General features: G+C 38.7%; 2 protein-coding genes across 4 annotated transcripts; both read left to right on the top strand.

The window, feature by feature from the left end:
* Positions 1-340: 340 nt before the first annotated feature.
* On the top strand, positions 341-12,353 carry LOC122094348. 3 transcript variants are annotated; one of them, XM_042665115.1, is made up of 7 exons: positions 341-520; positions 2,940-3,163; positions 4,376-4,432; positions 6,416-6,645; positions 11,543-11,671; positions 11,789-11,854; positions 11,977-12,353. In XM_042665115.1, the coding sequence occupies exons 2-7, from the start codon at positions 2,980-2,982 to the stop codon at positions 12,058-12,060; spliced, it is 750 nt and encodes a 249-aa protein (XP_042521049.1). In that variant the 5' UTR covers positions 341-520; positions 2,940-2,979; the 3' UTR covers positions 12,061-12,353. The 3 variants fall into 3 exon arrangements, with proteins under 3 accessions (XP_042521049.1, XP_042521051.1, XP_042521050.1); XM_042665117.1 differs by lacking the exon at positions 341-520 and adding an exon at positions 2,851-2,866; XM_042665116.1 differs by lacking the exon at positions 341-520 and having other exon boundaries at positions 2,885-3,163.
* A 950-nt stretch (positions 12,354-13,303) lies between these two features.
* LOC122094089 (organelle RRM domain-containing protein 6, chloroplastic-like) lies at positions 13,304-16,820 on the top strand. The gene is made up of 4 exons (XM_042664746.1): positions 13,304-14,568; positions 14,658-14,726; positions 14,815-14,921; positions 16,630-16,820. The coding sequence occupies exons 1-4, from the start codon at positions 14,457-14,459 to the stop codon at positions 16,684-16,686; spliced, it is 345 nt and encodes a 114-aa protein (XP_042520680.1). The 5' UTR covers positions 13,304-14,456; the 3' UTR covers positions 16,687-16,820.
* The last annotated feature ends 561 nt before the right edge of the window (positions 16,821-17,381 follow it).

A 17,381-nucleotide genomic window follows, 5' to 3' on the forward strand; every position in this document is an offset into this window, starting at 1 on the left:
TTCTTTTCTTTTCTAAATTCTTTTTTCTTTTCATTTCTTTTCTTTTCTTCTATTGAGTACCAAACACAGCGTTAGTCGCCAACTACTTGACCTTGTTCTCGCTCAATTTCAAAATGTCTAAAAAAAAGATTGGTGGGAAGATGGTGGATAATTTGATAAATCCAAACCCAATGTTAAGAATCAAAACCGAAAGATTTCATCATCGACTTCTTCTTCAACTAGGGGTTTGAATTAAACCATGTCCGGTTCAACCATCAACCAAAACCAGCACCATCCGGAAAAAGCCCTAACCCGTCAGTTACTTTTCTCCTCCTCGCTCCATTCTTTCTCCTTCACCCAGAGACCTTGACCTTGACCTCCCTAACTAGAAACCCTTCCTTCCTCCCAGAGGCGCTAGGGCCAGATGGCAGGCGACGCGGCAGCCGGATTTAGATTTAGAGCAATGCAGGCGACGCGGCACAGTAATACCTGAACTCCTCGAGGAGCAGCGAACACTCCAAGCAACTACCAGCGGAAACAGGTTAGAAACGGGAAAAAAAGAACCATCTTTCCCTCTCTTCCTCGCTCCTTGTTCTACATAGACCTGCGGGGCAAAAGTACTGTGATTGATTGGATGGCCATGGTGGCTGATGTGGCAAATCATGGCCATTCTCTCAATAGAGACCCCACATTGATTATGTGGATGGTCAGCTTGTTGAGCTCCCATTCATGTCTGGTTTATTGATATTTCATGTTTTGGATAATAGAAGAGTCCAAGTAAGAAACTTGAAAAACCTCTCTCTCTCTCTCTCTCTCTCTCCTTGTTGCAGTGTAATCCCTTGCATTGTCTGTATCCCTTTACGATCAAGTTTCAACCTTTGTTTCTGTACTTTGTATGTAGTTCCCCCCCCCCCCCCCGGGGTGAATCTGTAGTCTGTTTTCTACCAAAAAGAATCTGTAGTCCGTTAGCCCATGTAGATGAATTATTAATCTTTGGATGATATTTGATGATATGATACATATGTATCAGTCTAAATTTAAATTAAAAAATCTTCTGTTTTTTTCTTCATAAAATTGGTTTCATTTTCAGTTTTTGATCATTTGATAAGATCCGAATTACATAAGTCATGGTTGAAAATTCGGATTTAATTTGCATCGGTATCCATTTAAAGGTATTCATATTCGAGTAGAAAATATTTAATCGAATTTGATCCATTTACATCCTTTTATCTAATAAGGTTGAGTTCGATTCGGGTTAGTTTGCATTTTGACACTCCTACCCCAATGTGTCTATTGGTAGGACAAGGGTAGGGATCCCAAGGATAGTGTCCCACACAAGCAAGTGGGACCATACTTAGCAAACAGGGGAACGGCAAAAAAAAGAAATGGACGGTACCGATTTTAAACAATAAAATTTTTCGAATGAAATGGTCAAATAAACAGAACGGCAAAAAATGGAAAACAGATGGTACTAATTTTAAACGTGTAGATTTCAAACAAACAGGACCAAAAAAATGGCAGTATACTCGTATAAATTAAGGAATTATTACATGAATACCTGCATCTAATGTTCAAAACAACTATAGTATCTCATGTCTCATTATAAATTTTATGACATATAATTGAATATCATCCAATACCAATTCTAAAGTCATACACCACACATGTCTAAGTTTTATTGAGCAATGTGGCTTGACTATAAGGATGTTCATTGTTATCAACATAGTTAACATGCTCATGGAGTAATGTATGTTCAGTTTGAGTTGAGAGTCATTACTTTAGAAATATTTTTCAACAAATGTATCAATTTGTATCTTAATTTCGGGGTCCATACATTGATATTGAGTTAAAGGTATCGACGAAATAATCAGGTTGATCATAGTTCAGGAGAGAGATATAGTCAATTAAGTAGATGTTATGTTCAACAAATTAAATATTAAAAAACACCAAAAAAGGGAACATGTTTACACATGTTTTAAACGTGTTTAGAACGTGAATACTTGCCATTTGAAGTTTTTTTAAGTATCTTTGAAAAACATACGAAAAAACGTGTTTTAAACGGTAAAAAACAAGTATGTACGGTTTAGACACTTCTTTGCTAATCTTAACACGTCATATGGACACGAAAGATCTATGTTTTTGCTAACAGTGAGTGGGACTAGGGGTGCAAGTTTTTGCTAACAGGGCGGGTAAGGGTTGATGTCTTTGGCCCGCCCAGCCTGCCCTAAACAGGGCCTTGATTTTTGCTCCTAATGTTTAACCCTGGTTGTGACCTTGATGTTAACCTTAAATTTAACTTAATTTTATATATTGTTTGACACTGAGTCATTGACACCTCAAAACTCCTAATATACCTTCTCACCGATCTCTTTTGTTTTTTTTACCCAAAAAAGTGATCTCTCTTGCTTTTTTTTATCAAGAAATTTTTAATTTTGTATTTTTTATCTCCTCTTTATTATGAATATTTTTTATTTTTAAATTATTTCATATAAGGTCAGGGTCAATGTATACCCAATCCTTGATGGCAAACCAATATCAGAGTCAATCAGGATCATCCCGGCCCGACCTTGAAAAATCAGGGTCAATCAGGCAGGTAAGGATTGGGTTGAACCTAGAAGGTAGGGTCAGGGTTGAAGTTTTACGGCCCTAAGTCAGGGTCAGGGCAGGTTTGGGCCTAGTTAAGGGAACTCAGGATTGGACCAAGGTTTTAAGAAACCCAGCCTAACCCGGCCCTGTTGCACCCTGTAGTGGGACCTGACTTGATGTGCTATATTAATCTTAACACGTCAAGTGGACACGTAACTCTTTTAGATCTTGTAGCCCTAGACTTCTTGAGCTTTTTCCGTCTACATGGAATCTACACTCCGACATCCCTCTTTTATATACGGTATACATGCAGAAACCTTGTTTTCCTTTTTCTTTGTATTCTTCTCATTTTTGCTCGCTTTGCTTCTCTGCAGTTGAACCCAGTGCGAGGGCCGCCAGACGGGTGCAGCAAAGATGATAAAGAGGCGATTCTACAAGCAAGAGCACGACGAGAAAAACGATCCTTCTGATTCATCTTCGTCATCTTCAGATTCGGAAGCTGATGATGTCCCTGAAGAATACGAAGAGGAAACTGCAGAAGAAGTAGAAGCAGTTGCAGATGTTAAAGAACACCATAAACCTGACTTTCCAGAATTTGGTTCGTTCTTTTTCTCCCTTTGCTTTTGGTTCCTATTATTTTGAATGCTATAAAATGGGTTTTCCTATTCTCTCTGTTTTAATGCCCATATAAGTTGGGTTTCGGGGGGTTTTGCTTGCAATAGTTCTGTGTCTCTTTAAATCATTGGCGGATGTTGATTGTTTTTGGATGGTTTCGTGGGTTTAGGGTTCTTAAACACAGGAATTTTTTCTTTACGGGATTCTCTTCTGATTTGGTTAATTTGAATTGATTTTTCGGAAATGTTCAAGCTCCGGAAACACTCCTAGTGGTCTTTCCTCCGCCCTTGTAATGTTTAAATCCACACGCTCATTGACCTACATTCCGGATTTTTTTTTTAAGTGTTATTCTGTTGGGAAAAACAAGCTCTTTTCCACCTGTGTGCAATGTTATGGAGAAATATGGCAACAAAATTTGTAATGATAAATACAAGTCAGTTTACAAAATAATACACCCATTTTTACATGGAAAATCCTTACAAAATATGTAATAACGCATATAAGTAAATACAAGTCAGTTTACAAAAGAGTGCACCAATTTTTAACATGGAAAATTCTTTAACATGAAGGTAAAACCCACGAGGCTCTAGCTGAGGAAAATCTGTATCTCTACTATAATAAATAATGAGAAGACAAGTCTTTCTAGTCAGCACTAGAGACCTGCAAACTTCAAAAGTTACAACATTCTTGGATGACAAGATAGCTCACCTTACAAGGTGGACTCACAAGAGCATTATAACTAATAAACATATACAAGTCAACTTACAGAAGAAGACATCATTTAAACTTGTACACAGGTGGGAAAGGTGTCTGTTTTTCCCTGCACGTTTTATTTTCAAGATTAACTTTATGAGATTTTTTTATTTGTTGGTTTGCAATGTTCATGGGAAAGGTGTCCCTTCAACTAAGGTATTTGCTATTAAGTATAGTTTGACATAATAGTTGTTCTGAAATTTTTCGCAATTCCATTTCTTTCGATTCTATGGCTTGTGTGTGTAGAATCTGCGTTGTGAAATCTATTTCAGTGTTTGAGGATACCCGCAGTTGGTGAATTTCCTCTAGGTTTCTGAATATTCTGTTCAAAATCGTCAGCTTTTATTTACTTCTGTTAATATCTCTGGAGTGTTCCTTCTTTTTTATGTTGGTGGTTGTTTATTTATATATGGTAAAATGTTAGTATTTGCTACTCTTACAGGTTCTGGATACGAGAGTGAAGAAAGTTCGGCAAATGAGGTTGATGTTGACCCATCAGGTGGGCATTGGATATGCTGGCATGTTTAAGGTTTTGTTTATGAATTTTTCAGATGTGGGATCCTTTGAGGCTTGTTGATAATGTTTATTTATTTCCTTGTTAACATTTTTCCATTGACAAAATGTTTTCCATAGCTTTAGAAAAAGTAATTGAGAATTAAGAAGAAAAAACTGACACTGATAAGTAGAAAAGCATGGTTAGTAGTAAATAATGATTTGGAAAAAGAAGATCAATTACAGATACGTATATTATACTCCGATGTAGAAACCCTTGGTGAATATGGTCCTTTAGTCAAAAGCACTGATTCTTGGTCTTCATGAAAGCACCATTAAGAGAGATTTGCTTGTTTTTAATATCTTTTCTGGCAAAAGTTTTCCCATAGGGGCATGTCTTGAGTGGTTCCTAATTTTTCCACTTGAAGGAATGATGTGTTAATTCTGACCTCTCATTATTAGAGAATGCTGCGAATTGGGTGCATGTCAAATATCATATTCAAATTCAAACTACCTTCCCATCTGGAGGCACACCCTCCCATGTGTGTCCATGCACCCAGCATAGTCCCTACACTGTGTTGGATTTGTTCAGTGCTTTTTCTTACCACGTTTTCATGACCATTTCATCCAATGCTTTCACATGGCCTACGGTTGTGCCGTTGTGGCATCAGTGGCGCTTGATGGACAAGCCCTACCCATGCTTAATGGCATTTTTGTAGTCAAAGTGTATAGTGTTTAATATGACTCTCTTTTCTTCTTTTTTTTTGGGGGGGTGGGGGGGGGGTGGGGGGATCATATCCTTTTTTGGAAAACCATAAAAGGAATAAGATCTACCTTGCCAAGGAGTGTACCTGTTTTCCTGCCCCTACACTTGTGGTATGAGGCCCGTTGTTGCTACACACTTCATTTGGTGATCCCCTTTAGAGCTAGGTTGTAATACTCCCCTCCAGTTAATGCATTTGTTTTGCTTTCCTACCATATCTGTGTGTTTCTATGCTTTGTTTCCTTTTGATGTTTAGCTTAATCTTACGCGTGGCCATTGTGTGCTACCGAGTGATGCACGGGCGCTTGTTTAATTTGGTCTGTGATAACATGGCCAACTCTGTTTGGATGAAACTTGACATATTGGCAAAGGACATTGGGGTCCACCTGTCCACAAGATTTTAGCCTCATTTGAACTGTCATTTTGCAGAACTAGGTGCCTGCCTATGGAAACTTTCCTAAAATGCATGTGTAGAAACCTACCGCATCTATTTTTATTCTCGTGGAAATGATATTACAGTTGGACCAAGTAACTGATATTCGTAAGTTGACCTATTTATTGGGATGCATGGCCTTGGTCAACCAATGTAGACTGGTAATGGTCACTTTTGTAAGTCGACTTATGATATTATTTTCCTATTGATATGATGTTATATGGAACATTTGTGATTCTTTACTAACATTTGATGTTTACTTTTTTGCTAGTACCCTTTCTTTGTCTTGGTTAATGAAAAAAGGTCGTACACAGTGCACGAGGCTCCTGCCACAGCAGGGTCTGGGGAGGGTCATAATGTGCACAGCCTTACCCCAGCTTTGTGGATAGTTTTAATGGTGCAACCTTACTGTTGCGCTGAGGCCTGCCCTCTTTGTCTTGGTTACTGAGACTTGACTTATTTAGTACAATGGTTTCAGCTATATATCACGTTGTCTCTCTCTCTCTAGTTGAAATGAAATGACTATTGAAATTTACATGTCGACATTTCTGGAATTTCCTAAATTTAACGAAACTTGACCGAAATAATTTGGTTTTGGCAGGTGTTAAAATCCGAATTTTTTTGAACTTTTGTCCTAATAACTTGATCTTAGTACTCTTTCATTAACATTATTTCATATGTTCGTTCTCTCTCTCTCTCTCTCTCCCTCTTTCTTTTGGGGGGGGGTTGATGTGCATCCTATTTGTTGAGGATATCCGTCAGTGGACATTTCACTTTTTTTTAACCATGGCCAGGTTTGCTAGCGAATGATGATGAAGAGGGCACACAAAGCCTTGGTGAAAGGCGTTCAAATGCTGAAGGCGATGCTGGGACAGTGGACACCCAGTCTAATGGCATGGAAGAAAAGGATTCTACTGAAGCTGATTATTATATCTTGCAATGTAAATCTGTCTTTAAGTGTAGGCTCTGCCCCAGAATTGTATGTTTGACTGAAGACACCTTGAGGGCTCATCTCAAGTCCAAGGTACCGAGGCATTTCCTTTGTCTACAAAACTGCACAACCGTATGATGGCAATATTCAATATTGTTCTTACATTGACCATCTGTCTGATAAAGCGTTCCATGCACTACATGATTACATTTAACTTTTACTCAGAAGAAAACAAAATGGTGCACACTTCTGCTTATAATGGATTTACATGTAGTTAAATGAAGTATATAGAATACACATTTATAATGGTAGTTCCAAGCTGGTGAAACAAACCTTTTTATAATATTTCTGCAGAACTTAAAATGTTTTTTTTCCCCCCCCCCTTTTTTGTCAACTTCAAATGATAAGGAAAGTACAATAAACTTTTCTAGGGAATGCAAAATTAAATGGTGCACAGCTTTTGTGCTTGTATGGCAAAATGTGCAGTGGGAGGACAGTTATCATGGACATGTAATGATACATCTCCACTCTCCAGGTTACAGAGAAAATCTGGAAGCCTGGCTGTGTATGCATTTTTAGGATCTTTGTCTTAGTTATCTGTGCAATAACTGTAATGACTAAGAGTCTAAAATTAATAGATGTTATGAGGAGATGAAAGATTAAGATGGCTTGTGACTAGATGGAAGGGTAAAAAAGCTAAAGAGTTGGATGACTTCAAGTTTTGGTATATAGGGAATAAATGTGATGGAAACGGAGTGGGCATAGTAGTGAATAAGGATTCAAAGAGTGGATATTAAAATATTTGGTGATAGAATTATAACCATCAAGCTTTTGTTGGAGCAAGAGATTGTCAATATAGTAAGCAATTACACAACCCAGGTAGGGATTGGATGAAAGTAGGAAGTCACAATTTTTGGGAACACATGGATGGATAAGTGGAAGGTTTTTAGTCAAAGAGAAAATTTTTATAGGGGGTAATCTGAATTGACATGCTGGGAGAGATCGTAGAGCCTATGAAAGTGTATATAGAGGATATGGTTTTTGGAGAGAGGAATGAGGAGGGACTTAAGTTTTAGATTTTTTTGTGGTTTATAATATATCCATTGTGAACATGTACTTTAATTACCTTCAAGAGTGGACAATTATAGTAGCCAAATAATTTTTTTTTTCTTGCAAGAAGGTCTAATAGGTTGTTATGTAAAGATCATAAGGTTATACCAGGGGAGAGTCTAACAACACAACATATATTAGTGGTCATGGATTTTTGTCTCATTACACCAAATCGTAAGAAAAGTGAGCTTATTTGCCCTAAGATAAGGTCGTGGAGCTTAAAAGGAGATGCCTGAAAATCATTTATTGATAAGTTGGTCAAACAATTAAGGTGAGACTTTGATAGTGACACTAATACAATTGAGATGACTGCATGTACTAAGAAGGTTGCTAAAAATGTCTTAGGCGAATCAAAAGGAAAACACCATTCCTTTAAGGAGACTTGGTGGTGAGATGATGAGGTTCAAGCAGCCATTAAGGGCCCGTTTGATAACGTAACCAGAAACGTGTTTCTGTGTTTTCTTGTTCTCAGAAACAAAGAAACTGCATAAATACCGTTTGGTAAAAGTGTTCTGTTCCACTTGTTTCTTGAAACATAAATTGAAATTTATAACAATTTATGCTTCAAGAAACATGAATGACGAAATAAGTTTTACTTGTTTCGCTTGTTTCTCGAAACAAAAATGGGGCACAAAAAATCGATATTGAAGACGGAGTTTGGCATCACTACCATCACCACCGTCTCCGACTAGCTCCGTCTACAGAGTTCCTCTCCATCTTGTCAGCCGTCGTCGATTTGGGTTTCTTGAACCCCAACATGAGGACTCTGATCTTGGTTACAGATTTCAACAAAGAGACGGGGAACTGAGGCTTCGAGCTTGTCTCAGAATGGTTGAATTCAAGTGACGAAGGCACAAGCCTTCCTTTAAAGAACAGATCGTCGGAAGGTGAGAGCGAAGGGTCCACGTTCAGGTCCGTTCTCCTATCACTCGACCCAGAAGACACCTTGAAGTTGAACTCCTCTCCATCAATTCCCGCAAAATCCGATGAGGCACTGTCATCTTCCTCGTCGACTCCACTGCTGTTATCGTGTTCGTCTCCGCCTTCACCATCGTCGTCTTCGGGCACCGTAAACTCCATGTCGAAGAAGGAACCATCATCGCCATCTTCCTCCGTTTCCACCGCCGGTTGCGGCTGAAGAGTGGTGGATATGGTAGTGGTGCCAGGTATGGTGCGTTCATTATTTCCGGTAACTCCACCACCCTTCCAGTACTTGAGCAAGCTGAAAACTTCCATGGTTGGGAGAGCTAGAGCAAGAGTGAGTGTAGTGGATTGGGGAAGAGGGTTCTGTTTAGGTTTAAGAGCGAGAAAGCGAAGATGAAAAGGGCCAGATGTGTGAAAAGAAGGCTTATCAAACGGAAACAAGGTTTATCAAACACCCAAAATTCTGTTTCTGTTCCCAGAAGCGGAAATTTCTGTTTCTGTCGTTTCTTGAAACAGAAACAGCAGAAATGTTATCAAACGGGCCCTAAGGCTAAGAAAGCTAGTTTTATGGCATGGCAAAGGACTAAAGATGTAGTGTGTCTAAAAAGGTATAAATTTGGCCAAAATTGAAGCTAAGAAGATTGTGGGAAAAGTAAGGAAAAATATGAAGATCAATATAACAATCTGAGCACAAAGGAAGGGGAAAAACTATCTATAAGATAGCTAAAATGAGGGAACTGAAGAATATAGATTTCGACCATGTTAGATATATTAAAGGTGAAGATGACAATGTACTAATAAGGGATGAGGACATTAAGGAGAGATGGAAAGATTATTTTTATTAACTACTAATTGAAGACATTTCGAGTAGTAGTATCACGAAAGGCTGGATTACCTATCCTAACGCCACATATTGTCTAGAGTTATTGAAACTCGCTTGAGACAATAAACTACTATTATGGAGACACAATTTGGTTTTATGTCATGAAAATCCATGACAGAAGCTATTTACTTGGGAGACTCATGGAAAGATTTAAAAATTGCTAGGATTTCCTTATGGTCTTTATTGACCTAGAAAAAGTTTATGAAAGAGTTCCTAGAGAGTTAATTTGGCAATTACAAGGGAAGAGAAGTGTTCAAGTAAATATGTGGACATATGTAAAGATTTGTATAATAGTATGGTGACTAGTGTTAGAATTGTTGGGGGGGGGGTCAAGGTAGTGAATTCTTAACTTTATTGGTTTTTTGCTTATCATGGAAGATTTAATCAAAGACATTCAAGATCACTTTCTTTGGTGTATACTTTTGCTGATAATATTTGCTTTGATGGATGAGATAAAAGCTAGGATCAATGCCAAGTTGGAGTTATGAAGCTCAACATTGGAATCATAAGGTTTTAAGTCAAGTAGAACGAAAACAGAGTATATGGTGTGTAACTTTAGTAACACTAAGACCGATAATGAGGTGGTGAAAATTGATGGGAGGGAGATTCCGTAAAGTGATTCTTTTAGATATCTGAGCTCAATCATAAATGAAGAAGGTGATGTAGAAGATGATGTTTTACAGAGAATTAAAATAAGATGGATGAAGTGGATAGGTGTGTTCAGTGTGTTGTGTGATTGACGTATTTCTTTAAAACTTAAAGGAAAACTTTATAGGACAGTTATATGATGGCTATGATTATGGTGCGGAATGTTGGGTTGTTAAGAAGTATCATATAGATAAACTCAATGTGGCTGAGAGGAGAATGTTGAGACATATGTGGGGCAAAAGCTAGGAAGGATAAAGTAGGGAATTATCACATCAGAGCTGATTTGGGCTTCAATACGTGATAAGCTATGAGAAAATTGCTTTAGGTGGCATAACCATGTTCACTGAAGACCTTTAGTACAGGAGAGTGATTCAATTCAGAAAGAGCTAGGAACAGACCTAAAATGACTCTTGGACAAGTAGTGAGAAAAGGCATGCATAGCTTAGGCCTTGTATCAAGTATGACTTTGTTTGGTCAGGCTGTAAGAAATTAACTTCAGTTCCGTTTGATCTACCTTTTATGTTAATTGTTTAGTAACTTTGTCAGCAGTTCAAAAAACATGAATTCATCATAGTAGTTGAATGAATTCTCAAAATTCAACCCAATTTAGCCGCAACACTGCTATTTGGGATTTCTGCACAGATATTGTTCTGCCATTAAGGGCGTTATTGGTGGATATAGAGGTCTTGGGTCCTGTCATTATATTATAAGTGGTTGGACTTAGATGCAAGCCTTGTGCAGAAGTGGATCCTGAACCACACCCATTTGCACCTTCACCGCAATTCCATGCTGTCTAGGGCATTGTTCAATCATTAGTCATCAAGGCTTCTTTTCACTACGTCAGGAACATGTCGTTCTAGAGCCTGTAACTTGCACCAAGTCACATCTAACTGGTGCAATAATTTTCCTTTGATGCACATACCAGTCTCATCGTCTAACTTAGTAGGTATTCTGTACCACCCTAAGAATCCTGAACCCTTTTACTCCCCCCCCCCCCCCCCGCCAAAAAAAAAAAAACCCAAGAAAGGGAAGAAAAGAAAAGAAGATTCCGAGAACCCCTACAAATTTTGGTTATCTCTGTTTCTTAAGTTTTGTTCAGGTTGATGGAATGACAAGGACTTCTCTCTGTGTTTTATTGAGCCCAGGATGTGTTGGTTCAGTACCTATTCTGTAATTTATCCTTGCATATTTTCGTATGCGGTCTAATGAATTTGATTGCTTCAGTTTGCAATACTTCTCTTCATGTAATCTTTTCTCCTTTCATTTCCATGGTGTCTTCCCCCCCCCCCCCCCTTTTTTTCCCCAATGTATAATGCACACGTTGGCCTGTGCATTTGTTTTACTTGGTTAACTGCCTTTTCTTTCAGACCAGTTGTACCATCCTTGACAATTTATTCTTCATTTCTGTAATTTTATTTGATCTAGAGACATGCTCGGTCAGAGAAGTTGCTGAGGGAGGGGAGACTGAAGTTCATGCTTAACAGTGATGGAGAAATTGAGGAAGATCAAGAAACTCATGCAGAGAGGCACGCAAGGACTGTTGCACTTGCAGAGGTTGTATGACTGCAAAAGGGAATTGTATAGTTTTTGAGTTCAATCCAAGTTTCTAAACAAGAGTTGAGAAGGGCCTTTTGTTTACATTCTCAGTCAAATCTTTCTTTCCTCTTTCAGAATTTAGCAAATCCAAAGAAGAAAAACAAAGGGCGACAAAGACAGAGGCTGAGGTTAAGAAAGAAGGTAAATAGGAATTTTTTTTTTCAGTAATTAATCATCTTATGGACATGAGAGGTGATAAGGTTAACCCTTGTCTAAAAATTGCAGAAAATTGATGATGGTTAAACCTTGTCTAAAAATTGCAGAAAATTAATGATGGTTCCAACAGTGGGAAAGAAAAGCAATCAATGAAAAACCCAACTAAGAAAAGGCGTATAAACAAGGATTGATGCTGAAAAAGGAAAGACAACTAGGGTTATAAACCCTTCGCTGGCATTCTGTTGCTTCTATGTGAGATTTTTTATTGTGGTATGCAGTGAAAAAAGAAAGATCACTGTCAATACGGTTTTTGAATCTGTTTTTTTTATAGCCTCTGCTTGCCAATTTGGATAATGTATGCTTCCCTGTTTGAAGAGTTGTATATTAGCATCACTGATATGCAACTGCAATTTTTCTTCAACTTTCAGTGGTTATCTTGAAAGGGTGCACTCTTCAGTATCTCAGAGTAAAAGGTCTCTATTCAGATGTTTACATTGTAATTCCCTGATACCTCTGTGGGTACAAATTTTTTAATCTGAATTAGACAACTGATTCGCAGAAGTATACAGTTTATCATCTGTACATGAATCTTGCTTTTTCAAAATGAAAGGAGAAAAAAAGAGGGGAGGAAAACACCCGATGGCATTGATTTTTAGAACTATGGTTCGACCACCTCTATGAGATAAAATATGTATGGTTGCAGAACAAATTGGTTGATTGTTTTGTAATTAATTTTCTTATCTCGAACGAGTAAAGTTAAATTAAAATTTGATGGGAACACACCCTTGCATGTATTATGGAATTTAAATACGATAAATGGAAATCAAATCGAATTCAAATTAAAATTGATGCACCCTTATTGGATCGTGACTTGAACTCAACTTATTTTTCACACTAGCAGGTTCAGAGTGACAGTTTGATGGGTTGAGTATTGTGTAAAGCGTGTGCCCAAATGTTGGGTTTCGTAGCGAAGGAAAATAATCCTCTGTTTTTCTCATCCCTGTTTTTCCTTGTTTTGCTACCTGCAGAACGCGACACGTGGACAACTTTAAGACTAATGCACCGGATGTAATAATCCTCACCCAATCTTGACCGTTGGTCTCTTTATTGTCCACGTGTCGCATTTTGTAGGTAGTAAAACAAGGAAAAACATGGATGGAAAAAACAGAGGATTTTGATCCCGTGGCGAATCGCTTCAAAGAGTTGAATCTGTGCTGCCGTCCCTTGTGTGCAATAAAGGAGTCGGATTCCCGATTGACACCCCTATTTTTTCAACTGCCGTAGTGGATGCGCCTGATATCTCTAATACCAAAACACCCTTAGTTCTGATTGCCAAAGTCTTACTCATGTTTATTTGGACGATTGACACGTCTAAGAGTCATCCAACGGCTGTGCTTTTTTCTTTAGAAAAACCACCCATCTAAGATCTGTTAACCCATACCCGAGAGACATCAATCGGACCCTCTTCTTTCTCCTCTGTTCTCTCCCCCAAGTCAAAAAACCAAATCCCGGCGCTTCTCTTCCATTCTCCTCTCCCAAACTGCTGATACTTCGAAGTTGATCGGAAGGAGAATGTCGAACAGAGGCGACGGCGTCCTCCCTGAGGGATTCGAGGTTCAAGAGGAAAACAAGAAGCGAAGTTCTAGAGTCCGTTCTTGCAGGCATATTCGGAGGTCTTCTACAGCTCGGGCTTGGGGGTTTCTTCCAAGAGATAAAATCCCCAAACTCTCGTTTGGTTTTTTGGGAATTTTTTCATGGGTCTCTCTCTGATATTAGTTTGTGGTTTTCTCTCTTTCTCCGGAATATTCAAGCAGAAGCTACCATGTTGGTGTTAGTTAGTTTGTGGTTCTCTCTTTCTCTGGAAAAACTCAACAACAGAAGACAAGTGCTTGGGTTCTTATTTCTCTTATTTTTATTTCAATTTTCCTTGCTGAAAACCTTAAAGTATTTTATAATCCTATCGAGTGGGAGACGATCAGAGGACTACAGGAGTAGAGGGTCAAGAAGCGATTAAAAAGAGCAAAAAATGTGGGCAAACTCAGAAAGATTCTTTCACCAAAAACCAGACCACAAACGGAATCAGAGGGCCTCTCCTCTTGAACAGATTCTCCGGCCAAGAGCGCCTCTGTTCTGAACTTCAGAGTAGAAGCCGGATCCACAAAGAGAAGAGAATGGAAGAGAAGCAGATCATCTCTGTTCAACGTTCTCCTTCGCTTTCAACAACAAAGCAGATCAGCAGTTTGGGAGAGGAGGAGAGAAGGTAGAGGGTCCGATTGATGTCTATCGGGTATGGGTAGGCAAACCTCAGATGGGTGGTTTTTCTGGGAAAAGAAGCACAGCCTTTGGATGGCCTTAAACACGTGTCGATCGCCCAGATACTTATGGCCAAAACCTGGGCGACGAGGTAAGGAGAGGAGCGGGTCCAGTTTATTTACAAATAGACCATTACGGTAAAGCTATAAAGAGGATTCGGGAAGCGACTGTCAGTGCGATAGAGTTGGGGTCTGCAACTGTATTGGGGAGCCGTTAGCTTTCTTCTTCTCTACAACGCATTTTCCAACGACGATGATCGATTCTGGGCTTTGAGATGGCAGCTATTTTAGTGAAGCAGTTGACAGGAAATCGCTGCTTGGGATTTTTAAGCACTTGGAGACCTATGCTCTTCTCGAGGAGGTTCAGTTCCCAGCTCTTCGTCAGCAGTAGGTTCCATCTCGATCAAGCCTCTGTTTTCTTATTCCTTCGGAAGAATACCGATTTTGTATTTCATCATTTCTATCTTGTTTGCTAGGATTGTCATTTTACACCACACAAAAAGATTTGAAAAATCTGTTTGAGCCATTTGGTACAGTCACAGAGGGTAATTTCTTTCTTTTTATTCTGTTTAATTGTTTTTCGTTTCTCCTCCTCTTCTGCACTACAAACATGTTCTTGTGGTTTCCATTCAGCTAGACTGATTAAGGACCCAACTACCCAGAGGCCTAAAGGTTTTGGTTTCGTGACTTTTGAATCTGTTGCTGAAGCACGCAAGGCATTGCAGGCTATGAATGGAAGGGTATAACTGCCTTTCCTTTAGTCCTTTATCTCTGATTAAATTTCTACGGTAACTTGATTTTCTTGATCTTTTTGTTGGTTTGTATTCTGCTTATGTGCTTTTGTTACTCGATTTGAACATTTGTTAAATAGTTCTCAGGTTTTTATTGATTCCCTTGTTTTGGATTTGATTGTAAATGCATCCACTTACTGATATTATTCACAATAGAATGAAGCAATTTTATAAGTGACAAATATTTGATGGGAGATAAGAAGTGGGATTAGTTTGATGGTAATTTTTTTTTTTTGAATGTTGTCTTGGTTTTTAAATTTCAACACAGGATTATGTCTTGGGCTTATGAAACTAAATTAAGCCACATTTTATATATGCTTGCTGGTGGATAAGTTTGCAAGCATAATCCAGACCTGCAATTTAAAGCTAGACAGTGTAGATATCAGTAGGGGGAGTCAGCAAATGGAACAGTTGGTTTTCGAAATATGTCTCTAAATGTTCAATCTATTGTGTAAAAAAAGGGAAAATCAATAGGTGCTTCTTCAATCTCTCTTATGTAATTGTCTGGTGCTTGTACTTTATTGTACTTCTTGTATTTGAGACTTTCCTACTTACAAAGATTTGATATTCCATGAAATTAAATCGCCTACGAAAGCCTTTCCTCAGCCAACTTTTTGACTTTAGTAGAGTAGCCCTGAGGTTCATTGTTGCTTTGGTGTAAGCGATGTTGCCTTTCTGGTCACCTTTTAAAAGACCAAGAGTAGCTGTGGAGGATTATATGGTTTTATGGCCTAATAATATGCTTCTGTTACTCCATGTAGGATGGCAATGCAGTGGTTTATTGGTTGCGCTACCATATTATGACCCAGACTTACCATTAATTGGATTTGTGTTTCGCCTGGTATACCTGTGGCAGGTCTAGCTGGGTTTGCACTGCGTACAAGCATGACCTTCATAATTATTTATAGCCAACATTTCTGCTTATTTTCCTACTCCATTATCCAACCATCTCTTGCCCCATTCTGCTCTACTCTGTTCATGGGTTGGGTTTGTTCCATTCGGCTAGTTCTGCCATTATGCCATGCCTAGCTTCATGTGGCTATGTTTGTATGATGCTAGGCTGGCTATTTGATCAGGTCAACCAACATCATATTATCACGTAAGTGCAAAGTTTGCACATCTTATTTTCTGGATTCCTTAATCACCAATGGACTGTCTTACATTCTAACTTGCCACAGTTGTTAGATATCGCAGCATCGAAGAGGATTACAATTGATTGATGTCAAACAGTTGGGGTTACTGTTCCCCTCACTTTGTTCTCATTTCAATGTTCATGATGGAGTTGTTTTCATCTGTTCTGTAACTTGTTTAGCTACTTTGAAAACAATTGGCTACAGTTTGAATTGGTGAAACAAAGAATTTTACAAGCTCCCTTCAAATTCTTCGAAGGCATAGCCATTGTAATCTGTTCCAAGGACCATATGAAAAAGATATCTTCTTAACATTGACAAGTCACTAATCCTAATTAAGGCTTGCCTTTTTTACTTGCGGTTTTGTTGCCTCTCTACTCATATCGCTGATTGTGGCTTGTCAAAATGAATAGACTCGACAGCATTTATCGTTAGTGTCAAGCTTGGTTAGTTTTGTGTTCTTATTTGTTTGTTAGAAAAGATCTTTATTATCTTTTTGCTTTGTGTTGTCTTGATATCATTGACAGATAGTTGCTGGAAGGATGATTTTTGTGGAAGTTGCAAAGACTACAGGACCTGAATGAGGAGAAGGTTACCACTTGAAATGCTTTCTTTACCCATTAGTTGTATTTTTGGTGAAGGCCTCGTTGACAATATACATGGTCATTTGGATACTGACTAGATTCTTTCTTTTGGGGAAACGAATTCATGTTAGCTATGGAGTAGGGTTGAAACAAGGCCGGGTTGGGCCGGGTTTCTTAAAACCCTAAACAACCCAACCCTGTCAGGTTCATGTTTAGGCTCAACCCTGCCGGGTTTATACCAACCCAATCCGACCCTAATTGACCCTATCAGGGCCGGGTTGGGTTGGGTTGGGTTGGGTTGGCCTAGGTTGGGTTGATCTTGGCTTCTATAATGGTTGGATTAACATTGATTGACATGTTTTTTTCCATTCATATCTCATATATTAAAAAATTATAGAAAAATAAAATACATATTGGAGCCATAATTTCTATTATAAAAATGCAAGGCTAAATTTCGGGCTGGGTTGAGTCGGGTTGGGACGGGTTGAGACCTCAACCCTAACCCAACCCAACCCTGACCTAGGGTTGGGGTTTTTCAACCCTAACCCGCCCGTAGGGTCAAAAAACGTGGCCCAAATCCTGTTCGGGCTCAGGGTGAGTTTGAGTTGTCAGGGCCAAACTTTCACCTCTACTATGGAGTGCAAATGACAAGTTTAAATTTTGGATTAGAAAGTTCTGTAATTTCTCCAATCTTT

This window comes from Macadamia integrifolia, chromosome 11 (genome assembly GCF_013358625.1).
Source record: "Macadamia integrifolia cultivar HAES 741 chromosome 11, SCU_Mint_v3, whole genome shotgun sequence".
Lineage (NCBI taxonomy): Eukaryota > Viridiplantae > Streptophyta > Magnoliopsida > Proteales > Proteaceae > Macadamia > Macadamia integrifolia.